Consider the following 12,199-nt stretch of genomic DNA (forward strand, 5'->3'; position numbering starts at 1 on the left):
GCCAAATGACAAATGCACACCCCAGAGCTCAGAGCCAAATGCTCCGGACAAGGGAGAGGTTCCAGGGTGCCTGGTGGCCTGGGTCTCTGCACTGTGAGTTTTGCTTTGGTGGGTAGGATGGGGCCAGGGTTTGGGGGGAAGATAGGCTTTCTCCAGGGAGGGTCTGCACCTGTGGGAGATGAGCGCAGGGAAAGAGGGGTTGTAAGGCCAACCTTGAAGAGGCCCTGTTGGTAGGTGGAGCAGTTGTATCCTCTGTGAATGCCTCTGGGAACACGGCAGGGAGTTTGCTGGGGATCCCAGCTCCAAGCGATCAAGCCCTTGACATGTGTATCAACATTTCCACGAAGGTCTTTACCACAGACTAGTCCCTAGCCAGCTGTCCACCACAGCCTGTGGCCGGGCTCCTAAGAATGCAGACGTTTCCACCAATGACTGCAGAGGTCCTGCCTCACTTCTCACTGCCAGTTTCATCTCTGACAAGGCACTTCCCAGAGAGTCAAAGGGTTTTCACGGGGTCACTCCCAGGGCCCTCACTCATCCCAGCCGTAGGACAAGGCTTCTTGCATGAAGGTGTGAAGGTCACCGGGGTGTGGGATGAAAGCCACCCCACCCAAACACTGCTTGTCTTCCAGTTCTGATAGAACCGCTGCTACTGTTGACTCATCTAAACTTTTCCAAGAAGGTCAGACCTTTCTCTGAAAATATTTTATTGATAAATTAACTCTGAAAGCGCTGACTTCCCACCCAACTGCTGTGGAGTCTCCTCAATGGGCCATGGACCCTTCTCTGGGTAAGGATCGTGTGGAGGACAGGGAGTCTCACTCACACAGGAATGGGATTCCTGGGCATGGCACAGGTGGGTGTGGGGACTGAAGCCAGTCTCCAGGTCCTCTGAGGACAGCCCCTCTCACTCAGCACCAGAGTAGGGAGTGGTGGTCGGGAGTGGAGCACCTTGGAGCTTTATTGCTGGTGAATGCCAAGGAAAGTGGGACCCCTGCCAGCCTAGAATTGCAGCTGAGGGAATCCGCGCCCAGGGCTCCAGAGGAGGTGGCACTAACCCCAATCAACAGAGCCTGGCTGCTGACCCACCCACCCAGGGACTCCTGGGTGGGGAAGGAAGCTGGGAGAGGTATCTGAGCCAGGCAGGACTGGGGAAGGGTTACAGTGTGCAGGTCTCGGGCAGAGCGGGCGCCAGGAGGGGGCATAGGCTGGGGCAGCCAGGGGGCCACCTCTTCACAGGTCTATAGTGTCGCTCCCCACACTCAGCTCGTCGATCTGTCGACAGGCGTCCAGGAATTGCTCCTGCAACAAAGCCTCCGCGGCCTGCAGCTCAGGAGTAGGCTCTGGGGAGTCGCGGGAGGGTGGGGACAGGGCCTGGTAGGAGCCTGAGCCCGGGAGGCTAGGGCTGCATCCTGAGGGCCGCGGGGGACTGAGGACGCAGACCAGCGGACAGCGTGGGGGCCTGTCAGGGCTGGAGCATAGCAGCATGGACGAGCTGTCCCGCGAAAGTCCGCACAGCGAACCGGAAGAGGCACTGCTGCCCGCCGGCCAGGCCCCGGGAGAGGGGAGCTCCTGGGGCACAGGGGAGCCAGAGGCCTTCTCAGACCTCCCATTGGGCCCAACCCCCGTCCTCGCCACCAAGGAGGTGGTGCGGTAGAGGCCAAGCCCAGGCAGGGCTTCCCCGAAGGAGGGGCCCTGGAAGAGGCCGGGCGTGAGCAGGGCCTCGCTGCAGAGGGCCTCCTCAATGCTGCGCCGCAGGTTGATTGGGGAGGGCGGGCGGAAGTCCACGGTGTAATCGCTGCAGGGAGAGGAGGCCGGAGAAGGGGCCGGGTTGGCCGCCGCGCCTTCGAAGCCCCGGCAGCCGCCTCCCTGGAGTAGGAGGTCGGGGCCTGGCCCTGCCAGGGCGCACAGCTGCAGCAGCTCCGCGTCGCCACGCGCGATGGCGCCACCCAGGGGCTCCTTGTCTGGGGGACCGGTGACCCAGCCCCCGGGCAGCAGTGGGGCCGCGTGGCCCGGGGACAAGCGGAAGAGCTTGGCCCAGCAGCGCGGCGGCACACGGGGGCTGCTGAGCGCGGGGTAGAGGCCCAGCAGCGCCAACGGGAGCGCGACGCCCACCTCGCCCAAGCGCAGGCCTAGCTGGAAGGCCCACCAGGGCCAGGGTCCCTCCAGGCCAGGCTGGCCGCCATAGCCCAAGGCGTGCAGCACCTCGTAGCCCTGCAGGGCTCCGCTCAGCAGCCCGAAGGTGCCCGCCACCGGGGCTGTGCGGGCCGCGCGCCGCCAAGATTCGCGCGGGGCGAAGGGGCTGCGCGCCTGCGGGAGAGGGGTGGCGCCCTTGAAACCAGACCCTCCCAGGGGCGCTCCGGGCCGCCGCCGCCGCCCCCCCCAGCAGGAGAGCGCCAGCAGGAGCCCGGAAAGGAGGGCGGCGAGGAAGGCGTGCAGCCCGCGGGAGGCGAGCCGCAGGGGCCGCAGTGAGCGGTGGGCGGCGCTCCCGACGGCAGCCGCGGCCGCCAGCCCCAGCCCCAGCAGCAGCAGCGCGGCCAGCCCGGCGGGACACCGCGGCGGGCGCGGCCGGGCCAGCAGCAGGCAGGCCAGGCCCAGGCCGGCGGCCAGGCAGGGCAGCGGCAGGTCCTGCAGCAGCAGCCAGGCGAGCGGGGGCAGCCGATCGCGGTGCCCATAGGCGTCGTAGAAGAGCGGGAAGGCCCGCGTGGTCCCGGCCGACAGCAGGAGCAGGTCCAGCAGCGCCAGGCAGGGGGCGCCGGGCGGGCAGCGCCAGGGCAAGAGGGCTAGGGCCAGCAGCGCCAGCAGGGCCACCAGGCCAAAGAGCGTGCCTACCCCGTATACGTGGGCCTCCCAGGCCAGCCCCCAGCGAGCTCTGGCCTCTGCCCAGTTGGCTTCCAGGGTCAGGAAGAAGAGGGGCAGCGGAGCCACAGGAGGCTGCCCTTCGGGTTCGGGCAATTCTCCCATACTGCAGGACCCTGACCCACACTCTGGCTCCACCGAAGGCTTCCCAAGGCTGGCAGGAGAGGAGTCATCTGGGCCGGAGGTGGGGGTAGTAGGGTCTGTGGGCAAAGAACATTTGTCTGAGGCAACTCACCGGGTCTCTCAGCCCCTTGCCTTCCCCTCCCCATCAAACTCAACAGTAGTTTCAGCTCTAATCCTTCTCCGCATCCCTAACCACCCCCCCTTAGCTCTCCGCGACTTGTTCATTTCCCTTCATCACTGTGCGATTCTACTGAAAAGGGTTTTCCTTTTTATATATATTTTATTTGTTTGTTTGTTTGTTTTGAGAGCGAGCACAAGCTGGGGGAGGGGTAGAGGAAGAGGGAGGAGCAGAATCCCTGCTGAGCAGGGGGCCCGATGCGGGACTCGATCCCAGGACCCTGCGACCATGACCTGAGCTGAAGGCAGACGCTTAACCTACTGAGACACCCAGGTGCCCTGAAAAGAGTTTTTCTTAAGAAGCCACAGAATTTTACAACTGGAAGGAACTGGAGAAGGCCCCTCTAGGTCAATCCTCCCACCAGAAAGAAAGCTTCATAAGAACAAAGATTTTTGTTGGCTCTGCTCACAGCTGAATCTCCATGCCCAAAATGGTGCCTGGCTCAGAGTTGGCACTGAGCAGATATTTGTTGAATAAATGAATCCTCTTATTTGTCCAATGAAGACACCCAGGCTCTACAGAGTGGCAAAGTGACTTGTCCAAGGTCACAAACTGGCAGAGCTGCCACTAGGATCCAGATCTGAGCACTGGTCTGAGCCCCTTCTCACAATTCCAGAGGTTTTTCATAATACTAGTTTGCTTATCTCTTATTCTGCACCCCTGACTCCCAACTCCCACCTTGGTGCTAGGAGAAGTTTCCTCTGCCCTTTTTCATCTGTTTCCCCCTTCCCCCATCTCTTCAGGTAAAGCCCCTACACACACATATGCATATATGCAGCGGGGGCGGGGGGGGGGGGGGGGCGAGGGGAGGTAAGACACTCCGGTTCCCAGCATCTGAGGAGAATACAATCTTTCCTATTCCCTGGCCTTCCTGTCTGCCACACCCCCAACCCTTAGCTTACCCATAGCCATGGTCCCCATCCTGACTCAGTCACAAAGCATTCGTCTAAGGCTCTTAATGTACATGCCCTTTGAGTTCTCACTCCCCTTTATAGAAGGTGACATTGAAATGGACTCCCCTGGGTCTCGACGCTACCCTTGAACCCCCAGGAAGGAACCACGGGGGAGAGCAGAGTGGGATAAATGCCATCTTAGTGAGTGAGCCCCTCAGGTGCTCTAGGATTTGCTAACTTAGGCCCCTGGCCCCATTCCGTGCTCCAATAACTTCCCCACATCCCTTGGGGAAAGGGAAGTCAAAGGGCACCTGGGGTGGGCTCAGTCGGTCAGTTGGGTGTCTGACTCTTGGTTTCGGCTTGGGTCATGCCCTTGGAGTCATGGGATTGAGCTCTGCACTCCGCAGAGAGTCTGCTGAGATTCTCTCTCCCTCTGCCTCTCCCCTGAGCAGGCTTGCTCCCTCTCTCTCTCAAATAAATAAATACATCTTTAAGCGGGGGAGGGGGGGTGTCAAATGAAAGAGGATGAGGAGTAAGATCCCTAATTTACTTTCCTGGAGCAAGAGAAGAGGGAAGTTAGAAGTTAGAAAGTTAGAAGTTAGAAAGAGATCCAAGGATTCTTCCCATGGCCAGGCAGCAAAGGAAGATGCTTCAGGCTGAACCTCTCCCTACTCCACCTAGCAAGCTCCGCAGAACAGCAGCTGCAAACAAGTATGGAGGGAGAAAGATGGTGGTGAAGGATGGAGACACCCTGGTGAGGATGGGGAGGTGAATAGGAGGCAGATGTAGAAAGAATGAGGAAGGGTCTCCTGACAGCCAGACTCCTGCCCCAACTGCCTGGCCATGCTCCCGCCTGGTCTCCGCTGTACATTACAGGAAGACCCCAGGGGCACCCCCACCCCCAGGGCCATGCCAGTTCCTGCTGGGAACAGGCAAAACAGCAATCCTCAGAACAAGGAAAAGGAGTGGGGGTGGGGGGCAGAAAGCAGCTCTGGAGAGAGAGGAGGGGAAGACAGAATCAGACAACTGGGGAGGGCAGAGAGGGAAGCAGCCAAAAAATTAAGTATACACAGCTCTCCACCTACGGCAAATGGCAACATGTGCCCTGGCTCCCGTTCCACCTTGTTCCTCAAGTCTGAACCAGGAAGAGTACCTACTGCAAAAGGCTGGTTTGAGGATAAATGGACGATGTGTTCAAAGCTCTTCAGAGTACCTGGTGCATAATAAGCATTCAAAATATGATTGTTGTTGGTATCATCATTATCAGCTAATGTTTATCACCGATCAGTCATCAGTTTGTGTTCATGCGAATGTAACTATTTCTGGCCTCAAACTAGTTCCTGATTTAACCAACAAAAGACTGTTGTCTGTCGGGGCACCTGGGTGGCTCAGGCTCAGGTCATGATCCTGGGGTTCTGGGATGGAGCCCCGCGTTGGGCTCTCTGCTAAGCCGGGAGCCTGCTTCTCCCTCGGCCTGCCGCTCCCCCTGCTTGTGCTTGCTCTCTCCCCTCGCCCCAATCAGATAAATAAATGAAATCTTTAAAAAAAATAGAAAATAAACAAAATCTTAGAAAAAAGACTGTTGTCTCTCAGCACATCCTAAACTTGCTTAGAAAGGCAACACATTGTTTCACTTTGTGAACCCTATTTAAAGAACACCATTTGGGGAGCCTGGGTGGCTCAGATGGTTGAGCGTCTGCCTTCGGCTCAGGTCATGATCCCAGGGTCCTGGGATCGAGTCCCGCGTCGGGCTCCCTGCTCCTTGGGAGCCTGCTTCTCCCTCTGCCTCTCTCTCTCTCTCTTTCTCTCTGTCTCTCATGAATAAATAAATAAAATCTTTAAAAAAAAAATAAAGAACACCATTTGGCTGGACTGACCACCCCTGAACACCTAATAAAGACACAGCCATGAGTTAAATGAGGTTCATTCAGCTGGGATGGCTTGTTGATGGGGGTGGGTATCAGTCTGATGTTAGCAGCATCCAATACTTGTACCCACCCCCTCTATCAACCTCATTCCTTTGTCCCCACAGATGCTCTTGCCCAACCCACTTCAGCAAAGTGGATGAGTTTGCTTGGCTTTTCCTCAGCTTGGGCGGGCTCTGCAGAAAGGCAATGGGACCGAGCCCAGGAGCGCCACGGCCTGAGCCAGACTGCCACCCCTCACGGCCTCCTCTTTGTTCACTGAGCAGACAAGCACAGCTCAGAGGTCTGCTCTACCTCGCCTTCTTCCAGCTCCACTTCTTACCCAAGGGGCACAAGAAACCCCATCTCTCACTTCTGTCCCCAAACACTATGGCAACTAGAGCAAATTTTTAACATTACTAAGAAGCCAGGAAAAAAAATTAAAACCAGAACATAGACAAAGTACAGGCCCAGCTCAGGTCTCAGAGGAGGTAGTTCTGAAGTAGGAGCATTGCTTTCTGGGGGCAGGTGGGCATGCCCTGTGTACCCAGGGCTGGGCCATGCTGTGGGTGCAGATAGGCAGAGAAGACCCAGCTTCTGCCTTGGAAGAATCCACTTGACCTCATCCCCTGTCTCCCCACTGGAGGCTTCCCCAGAAGGAGCCCTCAGTCTCTCCCAGAAGATAGTAAGTTCCTCTCCTGAGCAGCCCTCTCTTAAAAGGTGGTCCCACTCTGGCCCTGTGGCCCCTCTTGACCTCAGGGGCAAGAAAGGAGATTGGATGCCAATGTGAGTAATTGGTGAGGTCACAGCTGGCTGGGGAGGAGTCGGGGAGCTGGGCCTGCTAGATTTATGGAAAAGTCAGGCCTGATTATCTACCAGCTGCCCAGATCAAAGGGCTGGGAAATCACTCTCCCAGTAGAAGTTGTAGCCCATTCAGCTGCCTGGCTCCATTCCTCTCCCCCACCCCCACCTCTAGGATCATGGAAGATTGATCCTCTTTGTAAGGGTAACTGACATTCGAAATATTTAACAACTGTAAATGGCACAGATGGCAGCCAATCAGAACAGACGTCAGCCAGGGTGGTCAGGGAGTGGAGGGGAGGGCTCAGGGGGCTAAGGCCAGTGGGTACTTATCAACAGGGTTGAAAGTCTTTCAGTATGTTAATGACCTGCACAACTTCTCCCCATGTGTACTGGCTGAATCCTAGCTCTGCCCAGGGTGAAGGGAGTCTAATGCAAGAGAAGAGAAGCCCTAGAATCAAAGCTTAACCACACCTAGGTTAGAAAGATCCTAGAGGAGACACACAGAGACTCCCTTTGTCCCCTAACCTCCAGACAGTACTCCCTACACATGCTGCTGGCTGGAGCAAGGTCCCTGACCTTCTGGCCAAGAGGCCTCCAGCCCTCCTGGGTCTATCTGAGAGAAAGAGCCAGGAAGAGGCTGAGTTCCTGCAGCCATAAGTGAGGACGGGGGAGGGGGTGGGGCAGCGAGCTGGGCTTCCTCTGACACTGTCCAGACTCATTAAACCTGCCTGGCCAGCACTGTCACCAAGGCTGACAGACTGCCAGCCAGCATCCTTCCCTGGGGGCCACAGAGCCTGCCTCCCACCCCACAGCAGATCCTGCCACCGCTACACACTGGGCTGAATGGGGAGGGGTCAGCTGCCTCCCCAGGAGAGCGGCAACTGCTCGGGAGTGAGCTAGAGTCAAGTTCTGTGTTAAGTCTGGAACTGGAAGAAGCTGGGGGACCACTGCTGAGCTGGTTCCTACTTTGAAGTGGCCAAGACGATTTGCAGCAATAGTATAAAGGCTTTGCAGAACAAAGCCGGGCCTAGAGGTCCCTCTCCATGGCTCCCTGGGCCTCACCTACCAGAGCCTCTCCCTGAGTGTGCACTCCGCCCTGTGGGTTGTGTTGCCCATCACATCTTGAGGCCAACGGTGCGTGGTGTTAGGTAGGGTCTGGAAGTGAACTTGGGATGCAGTAGGGAAAGAACCAAGGTTAACAGCTACTCTTTAATAAACTTCTACTTCATGCATTATCTGGAAGCTTCAGGAGCTTGCATTATCTGGAAGCTTCAGAATAACAAGAGAGATATTATTATTAAATCCTAGATATATGAGAAAATTCAGGCTCAGGGAGGTTAAATAACTTGCCCAAGTTCACCCAGTCAGTTAGTAAGTGAACTGGGATTCCAAACCAAGCCTCAAGATTCCAGAGGCCCTGCTCTTTCCTCTGCACCACCAGCTTATCCATGTGTATATTCTGAAAGGCTTCCTTGAATAAGGGTGGCATCTGTCTGCTCAAAGTCTTCTCTTCAATGTCTTTCCAATGAGGGGCCCAGCTCTGCTCATAACTGACAACATGTCATATCAGATCAGACGGCAAAGGAGAGAGCCCCAAGGTTGGGGTGTGGGGTGGAGAGGCAGGCCGGGCAGACTGGCGTGAAAGGTGGAGTTGGTACCGAGGCTGTGGGAACCATGAAGGAGTTCCTGTATCCGTCTGCCTCTGATACATCTGTCTGGGATTACAGAACTCCCGGAGGACCATTACTTAACTCTGTGTGGGACTGCCCCCAGCAACACTTGTTCTCAGACCGTTAATATATATCTCCATGGTGATGATGAAGAGAATGGTGATTATGATTATGATGACAATGAAATAAAAGAGTCCCAGAATGCAGATGAGTGGCTAGCATGTAGTAAGTGCTAAATAAATGTCATGTTCAAGTGAACTGGACACTTACCTACTGATGCTGTTGCCATCGTGGCAGAGTTTAGGGAAGTGGCTGGGTCCAACGGGCCTGAGCTTGGGAGCTTTCTTTCCAGGGGGGATGGCGGCGGGGACAGAGTGGTGCCAAAGAACCCTGGAAAGGGAGCACATGGGGTTCAAGGGCCAACCTACCAGCCAGCCTTGGCCTCTGGGGCTTTGGAGAAAATCCCGTCCTTCCCTCAGAGCTTATGCTAAGGGAGCCAGTGTACCCCGACCAGAAATCGTAACCACACGTATGCTGGGAGCTAAGCTACCAGGACCAAACTAGACTCGGATGGCTAAGAGGGCATTTCCCCATGGGAGCAGTGTCCCGTGTCCCATGCCCTGGGAGAAGCAACACAGAGTCAAAAGAGAAAGGGGGGTGCTGATTAGGCCCACAGCACAGTGCTAGGCACGTAGAAGTGTTCCCTAAGTGTCTGTTGCAGTGAAATCAACACTCACCTGGAGAATCTGAAACTCTAGAGGCAGAGCTTGGGGATGGAGTTGGGCCTAGAGGGCTTGGGCCTGAGAAGTTCCGCAGTGGGGACAGAGTAGTGCCGAAGAAGCCTGCAAAAGAAGCCCAGGCTGAAGCTTCCTCCCACCTGCCAGGCTGCCCAAGCAGGGGCTCTCCTCCAGATGAGGTGGGTACTCACCAAAGGGTCCCAGGCGCCCCGCAATCTCTGCCAGACTGGCCCGCAGACTGGGCAGCAGGGGCAGCGTTCGATGCTCAAGCGTGGGGGCCGCGCCTGCTCTCAGTGCCATGTCAAACTTCAGCTCCAGCTCACTCTGGCGGAGCCTGGGCGCACTGGACGGAGGTGCCATGGCTGTCAGAGCAGTGTCCCAGGTCACAGTGCCCGTCCTGGGCTGATAGGGAGCAGTGGGCCAGTCAGTGGGCCCAGAGAGTGGGGATGTGGACTCTGGAGACAGGGAGGAGGCCGAGGGAGTAGAGCTGCCTTCAGCAGAGCCCCACTCTGGCGGGGAGGTCCCAAGGGAGCCCACCAGCAGTTCCCAAAGGGGATCAGTCCTCAGCCCACTGGCCACCTCTTCCTCGGGCTCCTGGCTCGGCCCAGGAGAGAGCGGCTGGGTCTCCGTGACAGAGATCCCCCAGGCGGCAGCCGGTCCCCGAAGGTGGAATTTGAAGTTCAGTCCCAGGTTGAGAGACAGCATAGAGGCCTCACTCTGAGGTGGTGGGGTCAAAGTGGTGAGAGGGACACCTGTGACGGAGGAGGCAGGCTGGGGGCCCACTGGTGCAGCAAGCAGGACCCAGCAGAACAGCCCCAGGCCCAGGCAGCCATGCCCTGCCATGGCCCCACCTGGCCTCCGGTGGCCTCAGTGGGCAGGAGGCTCAGTTCTTCAGCACCTTTTGAGCTTGAAGGTCCTGGAGAAAGGAGAGGTGCTATGAGCCCTGGCTGCCTGGGATCGGATGCCCCCTGAGAGAGGCTGCTGATCACCGAGAAGCAGGTGGTGGGGGCAGGATGCAAAGGGCTCTGCCCGGGAAGAGTTGCTAGCTCCTTCCTCCATTCAGGCTCCAGAACAGATCTCTCTCCTGCGGTTCCACCTTCTCTTCCAGCTAAAGCCCCTCTCCCTAAACCCCTGCCTCCCCTACCTGCTCAATCTGGGGACCGGGGTCTGAAGGCAACCAGCTGCCCCCATCCTCTCCCGATGGCTGAGGGGGTGGACTTGGATTCCCAGACTCAGATCTCTTCCCTCTCTCTTCTCTCTCTCCTCACCGTCCACTCTCAGATATTTATTGAGGCCTACTATGTGCCAAGCACCCTTCTGCTGACACAACTGTGAGCAAGCAAACCCTCACAGAGGAGTCTCAACCCGCTCCCACCCCCACCTCGGGCTCCAACCTAAGGTGTTGGCACTCTCTCTCGCTCAGACCCCAGGGAACACAAGGCCCTGGGAGGGGCAAAGCACAGGGCTGAGCTCTCTGGCCCAGGAGAAGGCAGCAAGGCTCCGGCCAGAGAAGCAGGGTGCCCTGGTCTGGCAGAAGCTGTCCCTTCAGCCTTTCCCCTCTTTCCCAGGGCTTGGCCCTGCTCCCTTCCCCTTAACCCTAGAAGTATTTGGGGGAGGGGCAGCTTGGCCATCTCCGCCTTCCTGGGGAAGGTGGCCAGGCAGGCAGGCCGGGCAAGGGGCTGCTGCGGTGGAGTCCTACCTCCGCCCCCCCCCAACACCCACTCCATGCATACACATCTGGGGGGGAAGGGGAGGGTAAGCCAGGGACACACGTGCACCTGGCACCCTTACATCACACACACAGCCACACCTAGCACCCGTGACACACTCACCCACTCACCCTTCACACACCCTGCACACACACGTGTACACACACACACACACACGATTCTGCCGAGCCCCACCTCTTACACGGGTTCAGACCCAAGCTCTGTGAGCTCCCAGCCTCCTCTCTCTCTCTCTCTCTCTCACACACACACACACACACGCACGCACGCCCCTCACAGACACGCACAGTATATACAGTCACACAGAGAGGCACACACACCCCTACACCACATTCACACACTCCGTACAGACACATCACACACCTTCGTCCCCCTACACACCCACCCACCCCTCGAAGGCTCGCTCGCTCTCTCGCTCTCGCTCTCGCTCTCCCTCTCCCCCTGCCCGGACCCGCCGACCTGCTCCTCCGGCTCCCTCCCGCAGGCGGGTCTCCTCTGCCAAGTCCCCCGAGAACCGGAGGTCGCGGCGGCCCAGGCGCCCAGCTGGACAACGCTCAGCCGAGGCTCGCCGGTTCTCTCGGTCGCGCCCGACGCCCCGTCGGCACGTCCCGGCGCCCGCGGCTACGCCGCCACGCCGCCCCCCGCCTGGCCCGCAGCGCTGTCCCCCCGCGGCTGGCCCGGTCCGGCTCGCCACCCCGCACTCCCTCCCCGCTGCGCCGCCTCCTGGCTGTGAGCCTCGCTCCCCACCAGAGCCGCCCGCGCCGGGCTCCGCGGCAGCCGCGCTCTGACCGCCCGCCCTCCCTCCCCGCCTGCCTCCCTCGCGCCCGCCCCTCCCTCCCTCTCCCCTGCCCCTCCCCCCCCGCGGCCCGCCCCCCACCCGGGCAGGCAGGCGGGCGCGCACCGCAGCGCCCCGCGCCGCCGCTTCTGTGCCCGTCGCCCCGACGCGCGCTCATTCACCCCGCGCTGCCAATCGGCCGCGGGTGCGGGCGTCTCGCTAGCAGCCCGGCGACGGCAGCCGCGCACTCCCCTGGCGGCCGGTCACACACACCCACACGCCCTCCTTCCCGGGTAAACACAGCCGTGGGCCGGAGCCCCGCGCGCGCACACGCCTGCACACGCGCGCGCGCGCGCGGCCACGGCAGCTTGCCCCGGGACGGCACCCCAGGCAAGAAGAACCACGGTGAGTAGAAGTGGAATATCTCATTAGTCCTCACCGCAAACCTCTGGGTGTCCCCATTTCACAGGTAGGTAAAGTAAGGCTCAGAAAAGTCCCGAATTTGCCCAAGATTACACAGCTTGGCAGG

General features: G+C 58.8%; 1 protein-coding gene across 2 annotated transcripts; it reads right to left on the minus strand.

Annotated features, from left to right (window-relative positions):
- Positions 1-698: 698 nt before the first annotated feature.
- Positions 699-11,660, minus strand: PRRT4 (proline rich transmembrane protein 4). 2 transcript variants are annotated; one of them, XM_027573110.2, is made up of 6 exons: positions 11,355-11,660; positions 9,360-10,084; positions 9,169-9,273; positions 8,702-8,821; positions 5,135-5,266; positions 699-3,059 (listed from the first exon to the last, which is right to left on the minus strand). In XM_027573110.2, the coding sequence occupies exons 2-6, from the start codon at positions 10,009-10,011 to the stop codon at positions 1,234-1,236; spliced, it is 2,835 nt and encodes a 944-aa protein (XP_027428911.2). In that variant the 5' UTR covers positions 10,012-10,084; positions 11,355-11,660; the 3' UTR covers positions 699-1,233. The 2 variants fall into 2 exon arrangements, with proteins under 2 accessions (XP_027428911.2, XP_027428912.2); XM_027573111.2 differs by lacking the exon at positions 5,135-5,266.
- Between the last annotated feature and the right edge of the window lie 539 nt (positions 11,661-12,199).

This window comes from Zalophus californianus, chromosome 12 (assembly GCF_009762305.2).
Source record: "Zalophus californianus isolate mZalCal1 chromosome 12, mZalCal1.pri.v2, whole genome shotgun sequence".
NCBI lineage: Eukaryota > Metazoa > Chordata > Mammalia > Carnivora > Otariidae > Zalophus > Zalophus californianus.